The sequence below is a fragment of the Mauremys reevesii genome, linkage group 8, assembly GCF_016161935.1.
Source record: "Mauremys reevesii isolate NIE-2019 linkage group 8, ASM1616193v1, whole genome shotgun sequence".
Taxonomy (NCBI): domain Eukaryota; kingdom Metazoa; phylum Chordata; order Testudines; family Geoemydidae; genus Mauremys; species Mauremys reevesii.
In genome coordinates, this window is record NC_052630.1 from 84,631,729 (window position 1) to 84,656,705 (window position 24,977).

The following is a 24,977-nucleotide window of genomic DNA, read 5'->3' on the forward strand; positions in this document are numbered from 1 at the left end:
CATAAAATGTCTCTTGGTTCCTCCCTAGGCCCTAGCCGGTTTCTGTACACTACTACTTAAAATGTAGGTCAACATAGTTACAACATTAAGGAGTGTGAAAAGTACACACTCCTGAGTGCCATCGCTGTGCCAACCTAACCCCCAGAGCTTGCATGCTTCTGACAACCTAGTTACCATTCCTCAGGGAGGTGGTTTTCCTACTGCAATGGAAAATCCCTTCTGTTACTGTAGGCTGCCTCTACACTACAGGGTTCTGCTGGCATAGCTATGGCCCTATAGCTGTGCTGCTATAGTAGTGAACACATGGCCTCAGTGTTATTTATCTGAAGTGACGATGAGCAGGAAGATTCAATGGGACCCTTTCCAGGCACCCTGCTTACCTGAGAGGATTCCATTTGGCTCAAGAATGCTTTCATATGCTGAGATGACTGTGATGTTTGCAGCTGATGGTGTTGTGATGGAAGATGTTAATGGCTGCCACCAAGTGAGTCTTTGATCTATAGAGGATCACAGACCTGGTTAAAGCTTTCTTTCAGGCCGAATGGAAAGAACTTCATGCAGCGAGTTAGCCAGATCAGCTGCTAACCTGTGTGGGCTGAGGGGTTCCCCGATTGCAAACATGGGGTATATCTACACTGCGTCTTAGAGCCAATGTCAATTGAGTTGGATGAGCTACAGCCATGCTGCAGGTCTTTTATTGCAGCATAGACATACCCACAGGGTACATGTACACAGATGACTTGGGCTAAGACTCCAGGGCTGAAAAATTGCTGTGTAGATATTTGGGATTGAGCTGCAGTCCGAGCTCTGGGACCCTCCCATCTCACAAGGTCCTAGATCCCGGGCTCCAGCCAGAGCCCAAACGTCTACAGACCAATTAAACAGCCCCTTAGCCTGAGCCCTGAGTGCCCAAGTCAGGTGTCATGGACCAGGCCCGGGGTTTTAATTGCAGTGTAGACATACCCTGAGAGGGAGCAGAGAGACAGGGCGTCTTGGGGCACAGCACTCCCTGGACAGGCAGGCTTGAAAGCTGTGAGCAGGACACTGCCAGCTGTTAGCTCCTGCAGCATTCAGGGGTACAAGCCTCTGTTTACATTCTTTGTAAGTAAACAGGATTGCACCAATATACCTGACATCACATCAATTTCTCCTCCTAATGGAAACAAACCTGGAAGGCCCCAAATACTGGCAAACCAAAGGAGCAACAATAAGAACCTTTCTAGACACATTATCTTGTCTCTTAGCAAAAACAGCACTTTTCACAATTTCATTTCTCAAGCCAATATTTTACAAAATAAAAATGCAATCATCTAGCCATAAGGCAGAGCTGTCAGGCCGACTACCACACATGCCACCTGGCAGTCATAAAATGGGAAGCCTGCAGATTGTTCTATCACATTTCAGACCTACTATATAATTAATAAAATAAAAATTGATAATTTGCAACAACTCTATAAAAATTATTCTTTTATATTATTAAGCCAGATCGTTTTACTATGCATTGTATTTGTGCATTCTAATGAGATTCCAGCATAGCTATTATACTGATACTCATCTTTTTGTGGCAATATAAAAAATGTAGACTTGGCCTGTACTGATTCTACCCAATTCATTTATTTACCAGTTTCTCTTGTACCTATCACTGTGGGGATTAGACACATGCCTTCAAGTATTAAAATACAGGAGTAGAGGATCTCTCCGGTAAGGTTCAATCCCACAAAGAGCTTTCCACATCAGGACAGAGAGCTTCAGCTAGACTCTGTATTAAATAAAGACCCAGCAACATGCAGAGAGTGGAGAAAATATGCAATGTGTTCACAGCAGTGTCTGTTGCTTAACAGATGGACACTACATTCTGTGCATTTTTAGGCCCCTTATCTTATATACTTGATACATACACAAAACAAAAAGGCCACATGCTGCCAGCTCTAATAGCCTCCCTTCTGCGTGGCCCAGGGCAGACTGGATTCCAGCCCCTGAATTCTGGGAAGGACAGAATTGCTCCCAGCTGTGCATAGGGATACAGTGACATTCTACACAGGGATGCAACAGTAGGCAACCAGCTTTCTTTACCTCAAAGCTCCAATACTGCCTGCACCACCACATGTAGTAGACCGTGCTTAAGTGATATAAATGAGCCAATAGAAGGGAAACATAGTAATCCCCCCTGAAGTTTTGGTATCTACATGTCACTGGGTGGCTGGACTCTGTGGTTAATAATAGGTGCAGCGCCTCTGTGCCAGAGCAGGTGCTCCCAGCTGAGACAGATAAAGGAGCTGCACCTGGGCTATAGAGGGTCAGAGAACTCTCAGCGAGGGTAGAGCTAGAAGGGGAACTGTACAGCAGGGGTTGGCAACCTCTGGCATGCGGTTGGCAACCTCTGGTATGCGGCTCGCCAGGGTAATTACCCTGGCGAGCCGGGCCGGTTTGTTTAACTGCTGCATCTGCAGGGTTGGACGATCGCAGCTCCCACTGGCCGCGGTTCGCCACTCCAGGCCAATGGGCGCGGCGGGAAGCGGCGGACAGCACATCCCTGGGCCTGCACCACTTTCCACAGCCCCCATCGGGAAGGAATTTTCCTCCAGGGAAGATTGGCAGAGGCCCTGGAGTGGGGCATGGGTCTCTTGCTGGAGGATTCTCTGCACCTTGAGGTCTTTAAACCACGATTTGAGGACTTCAATAACTCAGACATAGGTTAGGGATTTGTTACAGGAGTGGGTGGGTGAGATTCTGTGGCCTGCATTGTGCAGGGGGTCAGACTAGATAATCATAATGGTCCCTTCTCACCTTAAGTCTATAAGTCTATGAGTCTATGGGACGGTGAACCGCGGCCAGTGGGAGCCGCGATCGGCCGAACCTGTGGATGCGGCAGGTAAACAAACTAGCCCAGCCCACCAGGGTGCTTAGCCTGGCAAGCCGCGTGCCAGAGGTTGCCGACCCCTGCTGTAGAGTGAAGCCATATGACAAGATGGTCTTCTATAGCAGCCCCTAAAGAAGGGTGTTGAGGCTTGGGGAGAAGACCCAGATGAGACAGAACCCCTGGGAGGAGAAGCTGTGCCTAGTTTAAAGCTGGCTGGAAGATTTATTTTGTGTTCGCTTCTTTTTGGAGCTTTGTAAATAAAGAAACTAGACCCCTGAAGGGCTGTGACTTAATGAGAGGGTCTGTGGGGGTTGGGGGTTGTTTAAAGGAGCCCTGAAGGGGAAAACAGGGACAGGGATGGGGCATGGCAGAGGTTCCCCGGCTGCAAGGGGGGGCTTGGATGTCAGTCATTGTGTTATACTATGTTGGATGTAGGGAAGTTCCACTCCCCCAAACACAAGCTCTGAACATTAACACCAATAACTAAGCATAATTGAAAAAATTCCTTCTAAATACAGCAGGTTCTAAATTCCTGATGTCTTTTCTTCTTATCAGATTCATTCCATAAGTTAAGATGGGGGAAAAAATAAACATGATAGAGGTATATAAAATCATGAGTGATGTTGAGAAAGTGGATAAGGAAAAGTTATTTACTTATTCCCATAATACAAGAACTAGGGGTCACCAAATGAAATTAATAGGCAGCAGGTTTAAAACAAATAAAAGGAAGTTCTTCTTCACGCAGCGCACAGTCAACTTGTGGAACTCCTTACCTGAGGAGGTTGTGAAGGCTAGGACTATAACAATGTTTAAAAGGGGACTGGATAAATTCATGGTGGCTAAGTCCATAAATGGCTATTAGCCAGGATGGATAAGAATGGTGTCCCTAGCCTCTGTTCGTCAGAGGATGGAGATGGATGGCAGGAGAGAGATCACTTGATCATTGCCTGTTAGATTCACTCCCTCAGGGGCACCTGGCATTGGCCACTGTCGGTAGACAGATACTGGGCTAGATGGACCTTTGGTCTGACCCGGTACGGCCTTTCTTATGTTCTTATGTTCTAACTCCTTAATATCATTTTCCCAGCTGAGTATATTTGCAACCTCTTCCCAATAAAATATTGTGTTTACCATTCGCTCAGAGCCTGCAGTCTTTCACGGCTTTAGCTATAACAGTTCCCTGAGAGTTTAGCATAAATTTATATTACTAATAAAACCAATCTGCTGCCTGGTTCTTCAGTCATATCCCAAATAGTCTGATTCAAGGATGATTCAATCAATCCTTCTCCAGAGAAAGAATTTTTTTAAGTTGGAAAAAAAAATAAGCATCAAAGATTGCATCCCCAAAAATGTGGACAAATGAAATTGAACAAGACAGCTCTTTAAAATTTTGGTCCACAGTTTGTAATTCACATTTCTTTCGAAGTGTTCACATTCACTGAAATATGTGGGCAATCTCTGGTGGTTAATTTGAAATTGTCTCATCTTGTGGGCCCAAAACTCAGCATAAGCTAGTAACTAATGTCCTGATCCTGTAAAGACATATGCACAGATTTAATTTTAAGTATATGCCTAGTACCAGGTCATTAAGCCTATGCAGGATCATAGACTGAGATAGCTGTTTTGGATATACTAATCCAAATTCTTAGCTGGTGTAAATGAACATAGCTACACTGAATTTATTGAACATCCATTTACTCAAGTTGACTATCTGGCCAATAAAGCAATATATTCGCATTATGTTATGATCTCATTACAATTCTGCTGTTAATCTGTTTTCCTTTCAGTGTGACATAGATGAATACATTGTCACCCATACTTTTTCAAACAAAAAGGAAATGTGTGATCAAAACATTTAACCTGTTAAATCTGCCAAGAGAGAAAGCTAGCACTGTAGGGATAGGCTATCTACCAAAAGAAAGAACTGAGAAACCATCCCCAGTGGTGTCATATTATCTAGAGCTCACTTAACTCCACCTTGATCCCCAAATTTACTCACATTTGCTGTCGCTATGTTTTGTTTTATTTGAGTTTTTAAATGGTCACCTCATTTCTCCCATGGTTTACTTTATGGACAGAAGAAGAAGATGCCAACTCTGTAATGAAGCACTGTCTTGACTTTGTTAATATTGAAAGGATATGGTCAACCTTTTAATTTGCATCATAATTCACTGTCATAACTTTACAAATAGAATTTGTTCCTTACTGATTTTGTTCTTGCCAGCTGGAAAACATTCATTGGGGGTTTGGGATGTTTCCTCTTGCCACTGGAACTAACACTGACATGACTTTCTTGGTCTATTTCCTTGTTTACTATTTGGATTCTAATATCTAAACTGTATTGTTAAATCTATTCACCTAAATTTGGGTTATTGCTGATTATGTACTCTATGTATCAGATAACTTTTAAAAACAAACTTTGTATTTGTGGATAATCTAGCACTATACGCAGATGTACAGACACTCTTTTCTCAACCTGTGTATTATATAATTTTTTTAAACATTAGCTTTAATAAGTTTTAAGTCTACCATTATGGATTGTCTAGAAAGACCTGGAAATAATGTTTACTAGTTAATTGCTAAGCCATCTGGCCAAAAGCACACACATTATTTCCCAGGGTTCACAATTTATTTCTTTCCAAAGTAGCAGTAGATTTAGGATTACATGTAAAAGAGATGGTTGGAAAATGGAAAGTTTTGACATTCAAAATTTGTTTTTATTTCAAATAATAAAATTTTGAAAGTTTTCTTGGAATGGAAATTCTGAAAATTTTCAATTTTAAAACATTGTGTTTAAATCACATTTAAACATTTTGTTTCAATAAGTAATTTTTTTTTCATTTTAATTATATCAAAGCAATATAAAATATTTTAAAATATTAAATAAATAATATAAAGATATAAATATGTAAATTAAATTAACAAAATGTTAACGTTTCAACATTATTGATACAAAATGAGAACGTCAAATTGATTCACTGATACTTTTCCATAAAAATGTCAAAATTAATTCATTCCCACAAGACATTTCAGTTTCAACTAAACAGCATTTTCCAAAGGAAAACTGTTCTGTAAAAAAAAATAAAAATGAGAGGGAATTGACACTGTTGCACTTAGAAATTGAAGAAAGAAAAACAAGTGACATTTAAAGAAACTTAAGTATTTTTAAAGTTATGAATGTTTAAACTTCCTGAATATATGTTAGAATTTTTTATTTAAATGTATAAATCAACCTTAATAAAAGATTAAGCCTCAATTCATCTATCAGTCTCTTACGTGGAGTTCAATAGGTTTACTTATGTGATTAAAGTTACTCACATGTACAAGCATTTGCTGGATCAAGCCTTAGTGAGACAAAAAGCCTGAATTAGTCCAAGCAAAAAAGCTTATTGATACAACACAAGGGCTGTGTTAAGATCCTGCCTAGTAAACACGAAACGTGTGAGACAGGAGCAAAATTAATGTGTTGGAAGCAGAGACGCCAACTTTCTGAGTTCCCGGGGGGTGCTTGACCCCGCACTCCACCATCATATCAGCCACCCCCACAATCTCCTGCAACCCTGTGCCTTTGTTATCCTGATCCTGAGAGATGTCGTGGCCAGACTGGGCCAGAGAGAGGGACCCACATGACATCACCACCTCTACTAGTTCCAGCTGAATACCAACCACCCTCTTGCCTAATAAGAGTCTGGCTTAACTGGCCAAGCCTATATATTTTGCAACATTTCTGTAAGCCTATGACCAGAAGGAAGCAGCTAAAAGCAATGCCCTAAAAAGCCTGATGCTTGCACAAGATTTCCAGGTCTCAGAGTGGCTGATAAGACCACATGCTGTGCCTGTGTTTCTCCAGCAAATGAGAGTCAACATCAGAGAGAGAAACTGCATGAAAGGAAGGAGGGTCAGATTTTAACAACAGCAGCAGCTTCAGTCTATCTCAACTAACTTCTCTTTTCTCCAGACAGAACAGTTATTACCATCTTTAATACTATCTAGCTACCAAACTAGGGTTGCCAACTTTCTAATCACAGAAAACCAAACACCCTTGCCCACCCCCTGCACCATCCCTTCCTCGAGGCCATGCCCCTTTCCTGAGGCCCTGCCCCTGCTGACTCCATCCCTCCTCCCTCTGTCACTCACTCTACCCCACCCTCACTCACTTGCTCATTTTCACCAGGCTGGAGCAGGGGGTTGCGGTGCAGGAGGGGGTGAGGGCTCCGGCTGGGGGGGTGAAGGTTCTGTGATGGGGCCAGAAACGAGGGGTTCAGGGTGTGGAAGGGGGGTCTGAGCTGGGGCTGAGGGGTTGTAGTGAAGGAGGGGGCCCTGAGCTGGGGCTGAGGGGTTGTAGTGAAGGAGGGGGCTCAGGGCTGGGGCAGGGGGTTGGAGTGCAGGAGGGGGCTCTGGGATGGGGCAAGGGGTTGGGGTAGGAGGTGAGGACTTCAGCTGGGGGCTCAGGCTCCGGGCTGGGGCCAGGGATGAGGGATTTAGGGTGCCGGAGGGGATTCCGGGCTGGGGCCGAGGGGTTCAGAGTGCAGAAGGGGCTCAGGACTGGGGCAGGGGGTTGAAGTGCAAGAGGGGGTGAGGGGTGCGGGCAGCACTTAACTCAAGCGGCTCCCAGGAAGGCCAGCATATTCCTCTGGCTCCGTGCGCTGCCCCTGCCCGCAGGCATCACCCCCGCAACTCCCATTGGTTGCGGTTCCCAGCCAATGGGAGCTGCAGAGCCAGTGCTTAGGGCGGGGGCAACGCGCAGAGCCCCCATATGCCTAGGAGCTGTAGGGACATGTCACCACTTCTAGGAGCCGCACGGAGCTGGGTAGGGAGCCTGCCTGCACTGCCAACTGGACTTTTAACGGCCCGGTCACTGGTGCTGACTGGAGCTGCCAGAGTCCCTTTTCGACCCGGTGTTCCAGTCAAAAACCAGACACCTGGCAACCCTATATCAAACAAGGGTTTTTTTCCCTTCTAAAGGCTCTCTTCTGCTAAGGGGAAAGGGAACAAGAGAGGTTGTTTAATGAGAGCCTTATTTAATACTTTACATTTCACATGCTTTAATTGTTTTTTTCTTCTTTTCTGTATCTTTAATATATATTACCACCCCAAACCTAGTTTAAAACTGTATAACATTGAACAGTGACTGGGTTATGTTAACACCGTTGATTCTTTGGGCCCATATATTCCATCTAAAGTGATACAAGACACCCTTATTTAACCTGTTCAAAGCTTCATCAAAATAGTATTCCAACCACTCTCCTTCTACTACCGGTAATCATCTGTTTAATGGCATTTAACAGATCATTGCTAGATCTGTTAGGGTGTAAACACTATCTGTAATCATCTGTTTAGCATTAAAGGTACACTCCATCAAAACAAACATTCTCTCCCTGACCAGTCACAATTTCACTTCTTTATTTAAAAAATAATAGAACTTAATAAGGAATAATTAACCTAATCAGCCACCCTCCTGGCAGGCAGGTGAAATTCTTAGCCTCTGCATAAACCTTCTGCAGCAATATATTTCTGCAATTAAAGTTTCTCTGAAATTAATGAACAATTTAAAAGTAAGAAGGTACATTGAGATATCTCACATTCAACAAAGAAATATTTAGAATATGACATTTAACAACCCATTCCTACTGGTAGGGAAGAAGAAAAAAGATCAATATAAAACATAATTAATAATCAAGAGCAAAAACTATTTATTACAGACACAAGTCATAATAAGCTAAAATACAGTAACTCCCCACTTAATGTCCTCTCGCTTAACGTTGTTTCGATCTTACGTCCCTGCTCAATTGCAGAACTTGCTCCATTTAAAGTTGTGCAATGCTTTGCTATAACATCGTTTGGCTGCCTGCTTTGTCCACAGCTGGCAGCCCCCCATTAGCTCCCCTACGCCCCCTCCTGCACAGCGCCTCCCGTCCGCCGGCAGACCCCACGGATCAGTGCCTTCCTCCTCCTCCCCCTGCCTCCTGCCCGCGGCAATCAGCTGGCTTGTGGCGTTCAGGGGGGAGGAGGGAGGACTCGGCATGCAGGCTCCCCCTCCTTCCCCTGCCTCCTGAACGCCGCAAGCCAACTGATTGCTGTGGGCAGGAGGCAGGGGAGGGGGGGGCCTGCATGCCGAGTCCTCCCTCCTCTCCACTCCCTCCTGCCTCCTGAACGCTGCAAGCCGGCTGATTGCCACAGGCAGGAGACGGGGAGGGAAGGGGGAAGGAGCGAGGACGCGGCATGTGGAGTAAAGGGGGAGAAGGGGCGGAGAAGAGGCGGGTTAAGGGTGGGGGCTTGGGGGAAGGGAGGGAGTGGGCGGGCTGAGGGTTGAGCCCCCGCCCCTGGTGCTTGCAGAGTAGGGGAAGCTGCCGCTGCACAACATGCTTCTCTTAGCCTACAGCACCTTCAGCCTCCTTGCCTGCCTCATTGTCTGCAGTGCCAGTGGGCTGTGCCTGTGTGGGGTAAGGCAAAAAAAAAAATCCCCTGGAACCTAATTCCCCCACCCCCATTCATTCTTATGGGGAAATTGGATTTGCTTAACATCATTTCACTTAAAGTTGCATTTTTCAGGAATATAACTACAACGTTAAGTGAGGAGTTACCGTACATAAAACTCTCCTGTTCACTCCCTCTCTGACTCCATGAAAATTTCACCCTGATATACAAATAGGTAGTAGTGACTAACGAGTAGGAAACACTAGATAAATGGAAGAGGTTGTGGTTTGCTTAAAGTTAAAAAAAAACCTGCTCCTCTCAACCCATGGAGCCAAAAAAATAATTGCAAATAAAGAAGCACCTTTTAAAAAAGAAAGTCATATTTTCAAAAACCTAAATTACTGAAAGTGTAGAGATTAGCAGTAAAGGAATCCAGCCAGTCTTACACTGCCTGCCATTTCTAGTCATTCACTTATACTACAGCCAGTCTATATAGCCAGGGGTGTTGGAACATTTTGTATAGATGGGGTGCTGGGCCATTCAACCAAACTATAGACTCTGTATATGGAAACCATTTCAAGCAGGAGGTGCGGCAGCACCCCCAGCACCCATGTATAATATGGTAGGTGTGTTTGCGGTAGAGAAGGTGAGGGGAGAGAAAGAAGGCATGTCAGGTGGACCAGTAGCAGTTGTTTCTCTCTTATTAGTGCAGTGATACAGGGACAAATCTCCAGAAGCAGCAGCTGACTTTCCTCATTTGATCTACTGTGGTTCCCCCTGCCATCAGCTCCTGCATTCTGCATGCTGTGTGACAAACTCAGACCTCGATCAGGAAAACTGTTAAGCATGTGCCTAAGTCCAATCCTGCTCAGAACAGCACTGAGCACTTAAGTAATGTTTTTTACTTTAAGCACATGCCTAAGTCCAGTTGAGTTCGATGGAATCTCTCCACAACCCTTGTGCTCCTTCCTCTTCTCTCTCCCTTCTCCCCCCAATACCTCTGCCACATGTGCACTCTCCCACCCACCCCCCATATGCTCAGTGCACTTCCACTCCCAGACTCCTCCGAACTACACATTTCTTCTCTCTGGGGTTTCTGGCAGATGCCTCACCTAGGGTTCCTACACCAGCTTCTCCCCATCCCCAGGCCCTCTTCTGCCTTCCAGCCCTGTTTCTTGTATCACCCTGCAATCATCACCAAAGTATCTTCCTTGGTCTGGGAAATGCCCTGAATGTGGTGAAACATTTTGGTTTTGCTGAAACAAAACATTTTGATTGATCCAAAATGTTTTTTTTAAAATTTTTAATTTGTAGAGAATATTGAAAATTTTAGGGTTTGTTCTGACTTGGAATTAAGCCAGATTTCAAAATCCTTCGTGAAACAGAATTTCTATCCTCCACCAGCCGTACTATTTAATTACATTGTTGACATAAAGTTCTGAAATCTTAAGCAAAATTTTTCAAAACTGTATCTGTAAAGTCAGACATCATTGGTAGTTTGTAGGGTCAGCACTGACTGCAAATTAGACCAAAGTATAGCTAGCACCAATCCAAAATATTGTGCAAATCCATGGCTATAGCAGATGGCAATCTCTCTCGGAACACAATTTAAAAAATTAAATCTATGCACTTGACGAGGATCTGCATTATACCTACAAGCCTGACATGTCTAGATTTTATACTGCTATTTTTATATCAACTAATGCTGAATTAGTTAATACAGTGTGCCAGAAACAGCACATATAGCATAGCTGTATTTTTCTTTCAGTGAACAAAGATACACCAAATAGAAAAACAGAGAAGCTGTTTTATCCTCCTCTTTCTGCTTTTCTTCCGCCTAATAATAATAGGCAGTACCATATTAACTTTACGATGACTCCAAATCTGAATTAGTTCTTGGAAAAAATCATTTGAAAAGCCAAATTCATGCATCGGCTACAAAAATTGCTGGTGGATTCTTCTTGGAAAAATACTAGCCCAGTACTACTAGCATAATTAAGGATTCAAGTTAAGCAGGTAATCTAACCATAAGGCAATGTTTCAAAATCCACTTCTGAGCATGCACAACAAAAGTAGGACAGAAAGCAGCTTAAAAGCGCTTGAGGAGGTTTCTCCAGTTCATTGCATGGCTCCATTTCTGGGTTGTTTAGTTTAAACCCAAGTTGAGAGTGCATCTATTAAATTGAGCTACCTTTTCTACAGTTGTGTTGTCTTAATCTAGTCTTCCCTTTAACTGAGTTTACTGCACGTTGGACGGACACAGAGTGGAATCCAGCTGTTCACCACCCCACTTCAAGTTGGATGGTGGTGTAACCATGTTGTATCTCTCATATCCTAGTTCCAAAGTGGGTGAGGAAGTATTGTTTGCTGCACAAACTTCTGTTGGACAAGGGACAAGCTTTCAAACTCCACAAAGCTCTTCTCTGTGGAGCTTGAACACTTGTCTCTTTCATCAACTGCCTTTGGTCTAATAAAAGATATTATCTCACCCACCTTGTCTCTCTCATTCTACTCCAAGGACAGTTTAGTATTGCAGGATGTATGCTAACTGATCAAAGATTTAGGACAAAAATATCTATCATTATTGCTGATATTCGGGGTGAAATTCTGGTGCCATTGGCATCAAAGGCCAAACTCTTTGCTACATTATTCAGAGCTTCTTGGAATAAAAATTCAAATTTAGGGCTGTTACCATTCAAAATTGCATGTAATTTGAAATCAAGCAAAAGCCTAAAATAATTAGAGCAAGCATCTTACAATTAAAAAAATTATATTTTTATCATAGGCTTATTTGAAATAATTAAATGTTCTAGGATTTTAATTTGTTTACAATGTTTACTTTCACTGCTGTTATTTTTCCCCTTTGTTTTTAGAGCCTTGTCTATCAGCTTCACCTTTATGAAATTACTCTCATGAGTTGGCTTTAAGATCAATATTTCCATTTAAGGCATGAGGGACTAGTTTTTCAAAGCCTTTGTGATATATGCATATCTAAAACAAGTGAGCATGCAATATGATGTAGAAGGTGATGCATAGAATTAGAGGTGTATGCAATATTCAGACCAGGAAGCAAATCTAGGGGCAACTTTCAGATTTGATTTGTTCATTTTACATCTGCCCTTAGAAGTACTGACTATACAGATAGCTGTTTGAGCACCACCTGATAATGAAATTTGTGTGTGTGTGTGTGTTATAAAGGACACATCAGTCCACCAACTTGCAGGTGCTATGTGATGCTGAATGTGGGATCATTGATGTAACCAAATTCCTAGTATTCTGTCACAATTCATTCATCCTTGATGGTTTGAGTCAGGGAGGACAGCTCTTATGTGTGTAGATTTTAAGAAGTGGTGGGTGGGATTATTCATTATCCTTTTTATTTACTTTCAGTTCCTAAGGCAGCTGTGTATCTTATTTCATATTTTTCAGAAGGCATAGCCTACTCTCTCAAGATTTTGTCCACGACTCTAATTATAAATCCTCAAACTCCTGCATAATTACACTATAATGAATCCTATAAAATCACCAACTCTGTCTTTGAAATGACATCTGGAGTACTAAAGGTACCGCAGTAAGTCCAGCCATAAATCACAATAGTCATTCCCTTAAAAGTGTAAGATATTCCTTGTCTGCTGCATTTTGTACACTGTAAGGTCAGTCCATCAGCTTCAGTGGGAGCAGGTTGGAACCCCATAGCAGTTAGTGTGTTGCTTCGGAATTCTTCTGTTAGAATTACACCTGTAAGAGAACATAAGAACAGGCATACTGGGTCAGACCAAAGGTCCATCTAGCCCAGTATCCTGTCTTCCAACAGTGCCCAAAGCCAGGTTCCCCAGAGGGAATGAACAGAACAGGTAACCATCAAGTGATCAGGGCCGGCTCCAGGCACCAGTGCAGCAAGCAGGTGCTTGGGGCAGCCAACGCAAAGGGGCAGCACGTCTGGGTCTTCGGCGGCAATTCAGCGGTGGGTCCCTCGGTCCCCTCTTGGAGGGAAGGACCTGCCGCCGAATTGCCGCAGAAGAATGAAGCAGCGGCGGTAGAGCTGCTGCTGAAGTGCCGCCAATCGTGGCTTTTTTTTCCCTGCCACTTGGGGCGGCAAAAACGCTGGAGCCGTCTCTGCAAGTGATCCACCCCGTCACCCATTCCCAGCTTCTGGCAAACAGAGGTTAGGGACATGATCCCTGTCCATCCTGGCTAATCTCCATTGATGGACCTATCCTCCAGGAACTTTAGTTCTTTTTTGAACTCTGTTATAGATTTGGCCTTCACAACATCCTCTGGCAAGGAGTTCCACAGATTTACTGTGCATTGTGTGAAAAAATACTTCCTTATGTTTGTTTTAAACCTGCTGCCTATTAATTTCATTTGGTGACCCCTAGCTCTTGTGTTATGAGGAGTAAATAACACTTCCTAATTTACTTTCTCCACACCAGTCATGATTTTATAGACCTATATCATATCCTGCCTTAGTCATCTCTTTTCTAAACTGAAAAGTCCCAGTCTTATTAATCTCTCCTCATGTGGCAGCCATTCCATATGCCTAATCATTTTTGTTGCCCTTTTCTGAACCTTTTCCAAGTCCAATATATCTTCTTTTAGATGGAGTGACTACATCTGCATGCAGTATTCAAGATGTGGGCTTGCCATGGATTTATATAGAGGCAACATGATATTTTCAGTCTTATTATCTATCACTTTCTTAATGATCCCCAACATTCTGTTCACTTTTTTGACTGCCGCTGCACATTGAGTGGATGTTTTCAGAGAACTATCCACAAAGACTCCAAAAATCTCTTTCTTGAGTGGTAACAGCTAATCTAGACCCCATCATTTTGTATGTATAATTTGGATTATGTTTTCCAATGTGCATTACTTTGCATTTATCAACATTGAATTTCATCTGCCATTTTGTTGCCTAGTCACCCCGTTTTGAGAGATCCTTTTGTAGCTCTTCGCAGTCTGCCTGGGGCTTAACTATCTTGAGCAATTCTAGCTTTTAATTTTGTGAATTACCCTTTGACTCGCTCAGTTAAATCAGGGGTTCTAACTTTGTTTCCATAATGTGAACCACATCTTAAAGGAGAGATATTATGGACCACTCACGTTCCATTTAACATCCAATCATAGCAAATCAAACAATTGTTTATATGAAGTATGCATTTTACACCATTTTTGGTGCAATAGAAAGCACCAAAGTGAGGAGGAGGAGCCTGCAACATGTAATCTGGCAGCTCTCTGCAGATCACCAGCAAATGCCACCTCAACACACATGCATGCAAAGACACTTCAGGCCCCTAAACCCCTGAGTAGATGCCCAGAGTTCTGCTCAAGTCAGTATCTGTATTAAATTAAAAGGATATTTATAAATGAATTTTGAAGATTCTTACGTTGTCCATCCTCTGAAAAGAACTGTGACTTATTGCACTCATGCAATTATTCTCAAAGGAAATTAAAGAAATCCTCTCATCATTTAGTACAGCACAGCACATTGGTCAGGGCACATTATTTTACCAACTCCATCAGTACAGAGTCATGAAAAATAATTACCTACCCCCTTTTTTAGATGTTTTTGCAAGATAATAAGGTATCTCAATTTTCATTTGATGTCACATTGATGTATGGATGAAAAATGGAAACAAACTACTAAGTCAGATATTTATGCTACCTATATTGTATATGTTATTGAGATACTGAACACAAGATACCATTTTTATAAAATGCAGGATGAAAAAGTGCAGCCAATAAGTGTGTCTTCTTAGTTAAGCAGCTGTGTCCATTTCCGTGGACACCAAGTATACCATTTTCATTACTTCAGCAACCTCTTTAGCAACCAAGAGCTATGAGTCAGTTCCCAAAACAGCACCTTTCAGGTTCTAGTACAGGCTGTGCCATTTTGTAAGTGTCATATTTTTAGAAACATTTAATTAGCATGAAATGTGTGAGCACTTGTTACATCCATTTCAATCAGCCACAGGAAGATAATGAAAAACTTTTTCTGCTGACTGTTCACAGGGGAAAACAACAACAACTAGACAGAAATTTAGAAAACTTTATTTTTGGAATAGTATTTATTGTATATGCTTGTTCACATATCAAAGAGCACTGAAAAGCTACAGCACTTGCACAGATAAGGTCCCACTTTTTTCTTCGGTTTTGTTGTAAAGGGATCTTCTCACCCATCATTTGGCCCATGTTTAAATTATGTAAAACAAGCTTTTATAAATTCCAAGATCAACATATTTCCACAATTTAAAACAAACAGAAAACAAAACAAAACCTAATGAAAAAACAGTTGAAAGGATCCTTCTGCCTTGTATAAAATCCAAACATTGCAACACTGAAAACCTGAATATGAAACTGATTATAAACAAAAGTGAAATGGATTGAACACAAACAGTAAACACGGGAGTAAATCTAGATAAAATGGGTTTTTTTTAAAAAGTTCTTTCCCCTTTAATAATCATAGGTTTTATTACTGATATATAAAAGAGATAAAGAAACGTGTTTATGTACAACATGGTTTTCTAAAAGGACACTGACAACTTGAAATCTAATCAATTTAAAAGAGATGAGTTAGAAGTAATTTGAGGTTCTAAGCCTGGCCTTTGCATCCATGCTGCCACTTTTTTTATGGTTTTACAAATCACATTTTCTTGTTTTTAAATTTTTCTCTCTCTCCCATGTTTCATGAAAAAGCCACACAAACAACAGTAGAAACTAAGATCTTGATTCAGCAAAGCACTCAAGCACATGCTTAACTCTAATAAGCACATGAGTTGTCATATGCCATAGCATTCAATGCCAGATCCCTACCATTACGTATGTGTGCAAGTAAGTAGGTGCGGCTGGCTTTTGTGTGTTCTTTTGTTGTCCAGAAGACTTTGATGCAGCAATATGGCAGACAGAGACTGATATATAATCTGTCCTATGCATTTCTAATAGACCCACCACGGTAGTACTTAGGCATCTTATATTACACACCAAATTAAAACAGAAGATTATTGAGTTATAGCACATCTGAGTACTTTTTCATATTATCAAGTTTTATAAAGCTTTTCTTTAAAAAAGATAAAATACCCCTAGCTCTTTATTATATATGTCTAATATCACTTCAGAGAGCTGCAAAATACTTTTAATATACTGCACATGTGAGAGAAAAAAATACCAGATCAATGGAATACTAAACAGATACCGTGGAACTGTTCCATATATTAATTTATAAAAGTAGATTAAATATTTGTTTTTAAATGTGTCGTTTTCAGCACACCTGGACGCTATACAAGATTTTTCAAAACACGTATCCAGAAAATACTACTTTGCAAAAGGAATATTTCAAATATATACAGCATCAGCCCATCATTCATATTAATAAATTGAAATTCTGATCCTATAATTGTTTAAAAGCAATTTTATCTTCAAACAGCGATTAATAAATTGTACATTTCTCATTACAATCGTCCTTGTTTAGCATCACCTATGGCTCCCCATACATCAAAAACAAACTCATCTGGAAATGCAAAGTCTCCAAGAGCTTCATCAAGTGCAACAGCAAATTCATCTGGATTGTTCTTGTCTCTTCCTGCTTCTACCATTGTTGCAGCTTAAAAACAAACAAAAACAAAAATGACCAGCCCATAAACACAGATATAAAGAAAGATTATAAAGAAAATTACAGTTAAATGAGATGCTCATTGTAGCATTTCAAAAGAATATATTTTAAACACTGAGAAAAGTCTGCTTAGGGGAGATTTTAAAATGCATTTTAAAAAACAAGATTTAGGAGCACAAGTCCCAAAAGAGAGTCAACAGGATTCATGCTCCTAAATCTCCCCCTTAATCACTAGTGCTCTGCTTTGTGGGAAAGCATGGCTGGATTCCTAGGGACAAATTTTTCCTGATCTTGTTCGGTTTAGTTCTGGTTCATTTCTCCTTGCTCAGCACAGACTCAGTACCCTTACTTCTAACTGTAGTGTCTTGTGAAAGTAAATCCAGGTCTGGAGCTAAAGAACCAGATAAAATGTGGCACAACACTTCATAACAATGTCTATTCCAGGACATCAGAATTTTTATGCCAGATTGTGATGCCAACTACTTATCATAAATTCAGTTATTTTAATTGTGAGATCAAGATGCAAATATGCAACATGTTTAATCAACTGGGCTTCATAGAACAGCTCTTAGCAAGCCAGAGCTTAAAATGGCCACACTGTTGGACACTGGATGATCTGTGGAAGTGGAGAATTCATAGGACCTGAGCCTAGAGAGCAGCGTACAACCTGTACACAACAGGCATGCAACTGAAGACAGACTGGTTTCCAAACACTTGCAGAAGTCAAGGTGAATCAGACCCCAATCAGGAGCATACTCAGCTTGCCCAGCATTTGAAAAGACATTGTAAATATGACAAGAAAAAAAAACACTGAAAACACTATCTTTTCTAGGCTGAAAAAATTCAAACCCTGGACAGGAAAAAGTAAATCTCTCTGCTATGTAAAAGGCAGAAAACAGAGAGCAGAGCACTCCAGGTTGGCCAAGCAATGGATACAGAAGGAGACAGAGATGTAGTGTGGCCCAGTGGATAGGGTCTTAGACTGGGGCTCAAGAAACCTAAGTTCTTTCCCTACTGGGCCAACAGCCTTCTGGGTGACCTTTGATAACTCATGTCGCCTCTCTGTGCCTTAGTTTCCCCACACATAAAATGGGGATAATGATACTTACCTTGTTTGTAAAGTGCTTTGAGCTCTACAGAGAACTCTCTGCATTATCTGAAATACTCTCATTTGAAAGATGAATACACAAAAATTGATTATAAGAAAATTGCAAGCCAAAGAGAAGATACCAGAGGGCTTCTGCCACACAAAGCAGAATAAAGACTTTCAAAACAGCTACAAAGTGCTTGGGAAAAAAAACCTCAAGAATGTATAGGATAAACTTAATCAATTTACAAAAGGGAATAGTAAAAAGATATTAAACATGGAAAGATTTCAGGTGCAAATGAAGATCCAGTGAGGGAAAAAAATCTTCTTTGTCATTAGAAATTTTGAAAAGCAGGTCTCTAACATCATTTTAGAGTAAAGGAAGACAAACAGCCTTTGGAATTACACTGTGGCAAGATCAGTAAGGAAGATCTGCTGTACGGAAACAGCTATAGTGCTATTAAGGCAGATATGAGAACAAAACTATAGAAAAATGTGCATTAGGCCCTAGTGTATTTGTAAAGTCTTGGAAGAAGGATAGAATGATGCATCCCTTTAAAGGCACTGTATTGTAATCTAAGACAACTAGGACATCTAGTACACAAGGTTGCTAGGGCACAGAGCAGACTGCTGAAGCTCTGCTAATAGAGGGGTAGCCGTGTTAGTCTGGTTCTGTAGAAGCAGCAAAGAATCCTGTGGCACCTTATAGACTAACAGACAGTCTGTTAGTCTATAAGGTGCCACAGGATTCTTTGCTGCTTCTGCTAATAGAGCAGCATTAACCCTGTATATGTATGTGGGCCAGCATTTACTTCCACAAAACAGCAGAGCATGAGAAATTGTGATTGAGTTACAGATTTCAGACTGGAAATGGATACATTTATGGTAATTGTTTTTGGACCCAGTCCTCGGCTTCTGCCAAGGAGTAATCGGTAGAGTTCAGGAGGGAGGGACACAAAGGTGTCCTTTGTACCCTCCCAATCCTGGACCATCTGGGCACTGGTCTAGAACCCAGGATCAATTAGCAAAGGCTGCTCTAACTTTATGCCCAGCCCGCTACCAATATCCTCAAGGACCTGTTACAGCAGTTGGAGATTGGCAAGGCCCAGGGATGCCTTGGCCATGCTGCCTGCACCAGCTGCAAGGATGATGAAGGGGTGTCGGCACAGGAGCCACAAGAGCAGCCCTATGCAGCGAAGGACCCCTTAGTCAGGGAAAATCCTTCAGTGGATGGCTGAGATAATTTTAGGGATGCTGGGTGCTTGCAAAGCTATGCAAAGCAGTCTCAGCACAGCCAAGGACATGGCCTTTGAATGCAGCTTGCTCACTGAGATATTTGTGTAGATGCCACAGCCTCACGGCATATTCACAACAATGGAGAATATTACAGCCTAGAATCAAATCAATTCAAAAACATTTCTGCTTTTACTGGCTCATGTCTTTTTCTTAAATTGCCAGCTGATATTAACTGAAACTTTGTGATCCATCCAATACTCAAGTCACTGTTTTCCCAAGCACCACAGAGAAAATACTATTGTCACATTTGGAAGGATTTGAAAACCCCTATAAACTTTCCACTTAGAGGGATGTAAAACAACGTATGCAACAGTGTCTGACCAAGGTAACAGAAGCATAAAACCACTAACAGAGGATCTCTACCTCTGAGTCAGGACTGGAGCCTGTAAATCTGTCTAATCAAAACCATGTGAGCTTCTCCTGGTTTCAAGTTTTCTTAACGTGAAACTCCTCCCAAATTCACTGATGTTTATGAACTTTTGGCAAACCAGAGCTGACTTATGTGAAGATGTGACAAGTTATGAGTAAACTTCAAAATCATTGAATCTGTAGTTTTGACTGAATTTTACTTTGAGTTTGAATGTGCATTCAAACATGAAACTCAAACATAAAATCTGGAAATCAAAGCCAAGGAACCTTGCATAAGTCCTGGCGAACTGAAAAAGCTGAGATTTTCAAAGTGCTAGTTGAGATTCCCCCCTGACTCCCAGGGGTTATTAGCCCTATTTAAACTGCATGGTTCCATGGGGAAGAGGGAACAAACCAAAACATTGCTGCTAAGTGCAATTAAAACAAATGAGTTATTCTAAGAGCAGAAATAGCATCTCAAAAATATCTAATTAGAGGTTTAACTAAACTTTTTTTAAAAAATGACCATAGAGCTGAAACACCCACGAGAAATGTCAGCCCAGTCAGTGAGATTTTTCAGAACAGGAGGTTGTAATAAAAGTGCTTCCTCAATGGTAATGATCATTTCAGTTCCCCCTGTGGTACATTACATGCACTATTCTCATTAAAGCAACTTCTTCTGCTCAGATACATCTGATATTATGAAATCTGAAATTTGTGAGAGGAATGATCATAACTTTAGTAGTAGGTGTGTTACTTTCACAATAGCTTGGGGCTGACCTCTAGTGTCAGTAGAGCTGAATTACCTTACTATGTTATATTAAATGGTAGTGCAAGATGTGGGACCAAATCCTTCTTGATTTTCTCAAGTCCCACTAAGGTTCTTGCATGTGTGAGGCTCAGTCCTGCCTCATTCCCTGCACACCTTAGCAGTAAATAAAACAAGGGCTCCTCAAACACTGAGTACTTTCATTATATTTTCACTGTAAGACTAATTTAGCCATGTGTGCACTCACAGTATGTAGTTTTCTTTAGATAGGTCCTTTACGGCCTAGTGAGAAAACTCCATGAAGTATGTACTGATGTTTACAGAGTGCAATTTTCCATGGATAATTGAAACAGCAAATCAAGCCAGTGTTTGTCAAAACATTAAAAAGGCACTTGTCAGGGAGAGCTATTTCCATGTCAATTATTTAAGTAAATCTTATTGGTTCACAGACAGTGTCAGTTTCCTCTTTTTACCCCAACTGCTTCTTATAATAGCTGCACAGTACAAGGTTGGAAGGATTTTATTCTAAGGGGGAAAGTGTGCTTATTCCCCATTCTCCTCACACTCAAAAGGCTGAGACATTTTTCCTCAAACTTTGCTAAACAAGTCACCTTGAGGCAAAAGCCAAGCCTGGGAAATATCAGCCCAAACCATGAGTTTCAATAAGTTATAATAAGTGATTGAAAACAGGCTGTTAGAATGGAAGTCTATTGAAAAGTCAACTATAGTGACCTCTGCTAGAATATATAGACACATAGCTACTCTGATGTTTTACCCACTTTTTCCTATTTTCTGATATAGTCCCATTCACACTTAACATCTGAGGTGAAGTTTCCTTTGAGTTTCACTTTTGACACCATATAATACTTCTGATGTGCTATGAGTCTTCCGATCGGCCTGCCATTCTCATTCAACCTTTTATGCACTTTCACTCCTAGACAGCACCAGGCTAGCACTTACTGCACACTTAACTGTTTGGAGGCTTTATTGCCACCTAAGTCCTACCCTGTAAACCAACCTAAGTCCAACTTAATAAAAGTACTTTAAGAGTCTGAACAGAATCAACTAGTTTTATTCAGCAGGGAATAATGCACTGTGATTTGCCCACATCAAAAATATCCAAGCATTATGTGGTTCTGGCCTGTGCCTTTCATAAAAAAAAAAAAAAAAAAAGAGAGAGAGAGAGAGAGAGAAATAATTCCCTTTTCTAATACCAATGAGACATTCCAGACAATACCTTTCGAGTGCATCCCTGCCTTTTGCAGGTGGTTAGAATCCCTTGGTTTTGTCTACATGCCTAAAACCATCAAAAATATTTAAAAGAATCCCTAGAAACCCGTTTCTTTATTGTTTCTTTTTAATCAGGTGCCAATTTTAACTGGGCCACAACCTACCAAAGAGAGGAATAGAAACCACATAGATTCTGTTTTTAGACACACTTGCTCTTTTCTTTCTGTGGAAGTAGAGAAAGAACTGACAGGGATTTGTAGGGGATCTTAGTGCATGACAGTCTCTGTTAGCCAGAGTTAGGCTAACTGTAACCCTAATAACGCGAGATTTGTAGAAGCGAGGATTGTGTGAGGCGAGCAGAAAAGAACTGTGTGAGAAGTTGTTTTGACCTTGTGTAGATAATGTGTAGACAGACTGGCGTCTCTTAAGTGAGAAAAACAAGATATCAGGATGACCTATGTATAAACAAAATGCAGCTGTTGCTTATTATTGTCTGTAACAAAAGTATAAATGCTTGTTGTAATTGTTTACCTATTGAGATACCTGTCTAGGAAGGGGAGACCCTATGTCCTAGTGCACTCTCTCCCTGTTGTAGCTGCTAAACAGAATAAAGTATCTGACTCTGCTGCACCCAAACAAAAAAGCGAGAACTGAGTTTTTCTCCGACATTTCCTACAAAATGCCTGTTATTCTCCCTCATAATTAACTAACAGTCATATTGCATCATAAACATACACTGGGTTTGCAGTACTCAGAAAAGACATCCCCTACTCCAAATAACTTACAGCATAGAATATACAAGACAAAAAACACAAGAGGACAACAAATATTCCTAGGAAAAGGCAGTTTAATGGGAGAACAGACAGAAAGCAAGTGAAGTCAATAAAGGAGAGTGATGCTACTCAGAGCAGTTGGAAAGGAAAAGGGCTTTCGCGGTCATGTTGGATAGATTGGTGGGAGAGCAGGTGAGAATCAGGGAGGCTTCAAAGAAAGATACAAAAGTCAAGGAGAGAGATGACCAGGTACAGAGAAGGGTTTTAGCAGCAGGGATACTGAAGAGGGTAGAGATTTTGCTGATAAGATGTTAATGAGACACTATTATGTGAGAAGGAGATAGAGTACTACACTTATGAGGGGAAAAAATCATATGCACAAATACAAAATGGGGAATAATTGGCAAGGCAGTAATACTGCAGAAAAAATCTTGGGTTATAGTGGATCACAAACGGAATGAGTCAACAGCGTGATACCATTGTAAAAAAGGCAAATGTCACCCTGCAATGTATTAACAGGAGTGGCATATGTAACACATTAGGAGGTAATTGTTACACTCTGCTCAGCACCGCTGAAGCCTCAGCTGGAGTACTGTGTCCAGTTTTGGGCCCCACATATTAAAAAAGATGTGACCAAACTGTAGAGAGTCCAGGGGACAGCAACACAAATTATATGAGTTTTAGAAAACTTGTCCTGTGAGGACATGTTGAAAGAAATGGGGACGTTCAGTCTAGAGAAGAGAAGGCTGAGGAGGAACATGATAACAGTCTTCAAATATGTAAAAGGTTGTTATAAAGATCAATTGTTCTCCATGTCCACTGAAGGTAGGACAAGAAGTAATCAGTTTAGTTTGCAGCAAGGAAGATTTAGGTTAGATATAGGAAAAACTTTCTATCAATAAGGATAGTTAAGCACTGATACAGGTTACCTAGGGAAGTTGTAAAATCCCATTGGAGGTTTTTAAGATCAGGTTAGAAAAATACTTATCAAGAACAGCCTAGGTTGTACTTAATTCTGAGATGGCTGAGATGGACTAGATGACTTCTTGAGGTTCCTTCCAGCCCAACATTTCTATGATTCTAGGACCACAGGGTTGCCAGCCTTGGAGAAAGTAAGAAGAGTAGAACTGTAAATTGCGATGAAGAAGAGAGGTGGTGGAAGGATAAGAAGAACTGAATGGAAGTTCTGGGCAGAGTTGAGATAGTGGTGACACATCCCAACAGACATGTCAGAGATGTTTAAAGATATGAGACTGGAGAGAGGGATGGAGGTAAAGGATTGAAAAGTAGATTTAGGAATAATCTGAACAGAGGCAGAGAGGACAGATGAGGTTGCCTGAAGTGCTGGTGAGGGTACTAAAGGAGCAGAAGAAGGGACCAAGTACAGCATCCTGAGACATACTAATAGATAAGTGACTCTGAAGGACAGGGTGATTTCCCATAAGCACTGGAGAAATGATCCCAAGTTGGAAAGGAAGTCATTTTTGTCATAAACTTTCCATCAGTAGCAGAAGAGCTCTTCTGGGATTGGGTTCTATTGACATAGGCTTCCCATCCTCTTCTGTCCTCTTTGGTAGCAGGAGCAGTCTTCCATGATCCAACCATCACCAGGATAGAAGAAAGAGTCCCAGATAGCCCCATGTGTCCCAGACCTCAGCTTTAGAGGAGCGATCCTGTAAGTGGCCTTCATTGTCATCGTTCAGGGAGAAGTCTCTCTTGCCCCACCAATCAAAGAGCAGTTTCCGTTCACTTACCAGCACCACACACAAGTGTTAGAATCATTTGTGGAGGCCTTCACTGGCTCATTTGTTTTTAAATAAGAAGCAAAGTCTATTGGCTCAGTTTCCATTGTGCCCTTAAAATTGTTAAGGGCAATGCGTTTCCAAATTCTGAGACACATTCTGCCCCGACCCGAGTGGAACTCTAGTAAAATGGTATACGGGACAGATTTTCAAAGGCACAAATGAGTTACATGCATAATTGCCAGTGGGAGTCTAATGGCCCTTTGTGTCTTTGAAAATGTTCCCCTAACACTATCGGCCAAATTGCATTGCCTCTGAGCTTAAAGCATTGTACCTATTTAGATATTTCTGTGTACTTAGTCATTCTTGAAACTTTACGCTGTACAAGATCCTTAACTGGACAAATATTATGGCTTGATCTTATTTTACTCCATTATTTTTTATAATGGATGCTACTTTATCATTTCTTTTTTAAACCTCTGAATTAAAATTAGGAGCATTGCATTCTAAACACAATCACACTATGGAAGATATCAGTTTAATGGAGATTGAATAGCAATATTATCTGACATCAAAAGCCCCTGGAGAACAGAACAGAATGCGGGCGGGGGTCAATGATAAAGCTTTTAATCATTTGTCTGTTGAATAACTATCATACTTGTGGTGATTTGTATTTTCGGCTAATCTGGGATAAGTAATGAGTGAAATTCCTAGTTGAATGAATCCTTTCCTCATATTTCATTTCCATGGGCAACTTATCACATTTATAGTCAGTATATGAAAACGAAAGTACATATTGATTGAAGAGATTTGTGACAACTGATAATCTTTCCACAGCTAAGGAAT

General features: G+C 41.2%; 1 protein-coding gene across 4 annotated transcripts in view; it reads right to left on the reverse strand.

Moving 5' to 3' along the window:
- Window positions 1-16,577: 16,577 nt before the first annotated feature.
- Window positions 16,578-24,977, reverse strand: part of GIPC2 (GIPC PDZ domain containing family member 2) — a 49,639-nt gene continuing 41,239 nt past the window's right edge. For all 4 annotated transcript variants that reach the window (XM_039485963.1, XM_039485961.1, XM_039485965.1 and 1 more), the window contains exon 6: window positions 16,578-16,877. In XM_039485963.1, coding sequence (XP_039341897.1) covers window positions 16,726-16,877 — 152 coding nt within the window. In that variant the 3' untranslated portion in view covers window positions 16,578-16,725. The remainder of the gene's footprint in view (window positions 16,878-24,977) is intronic.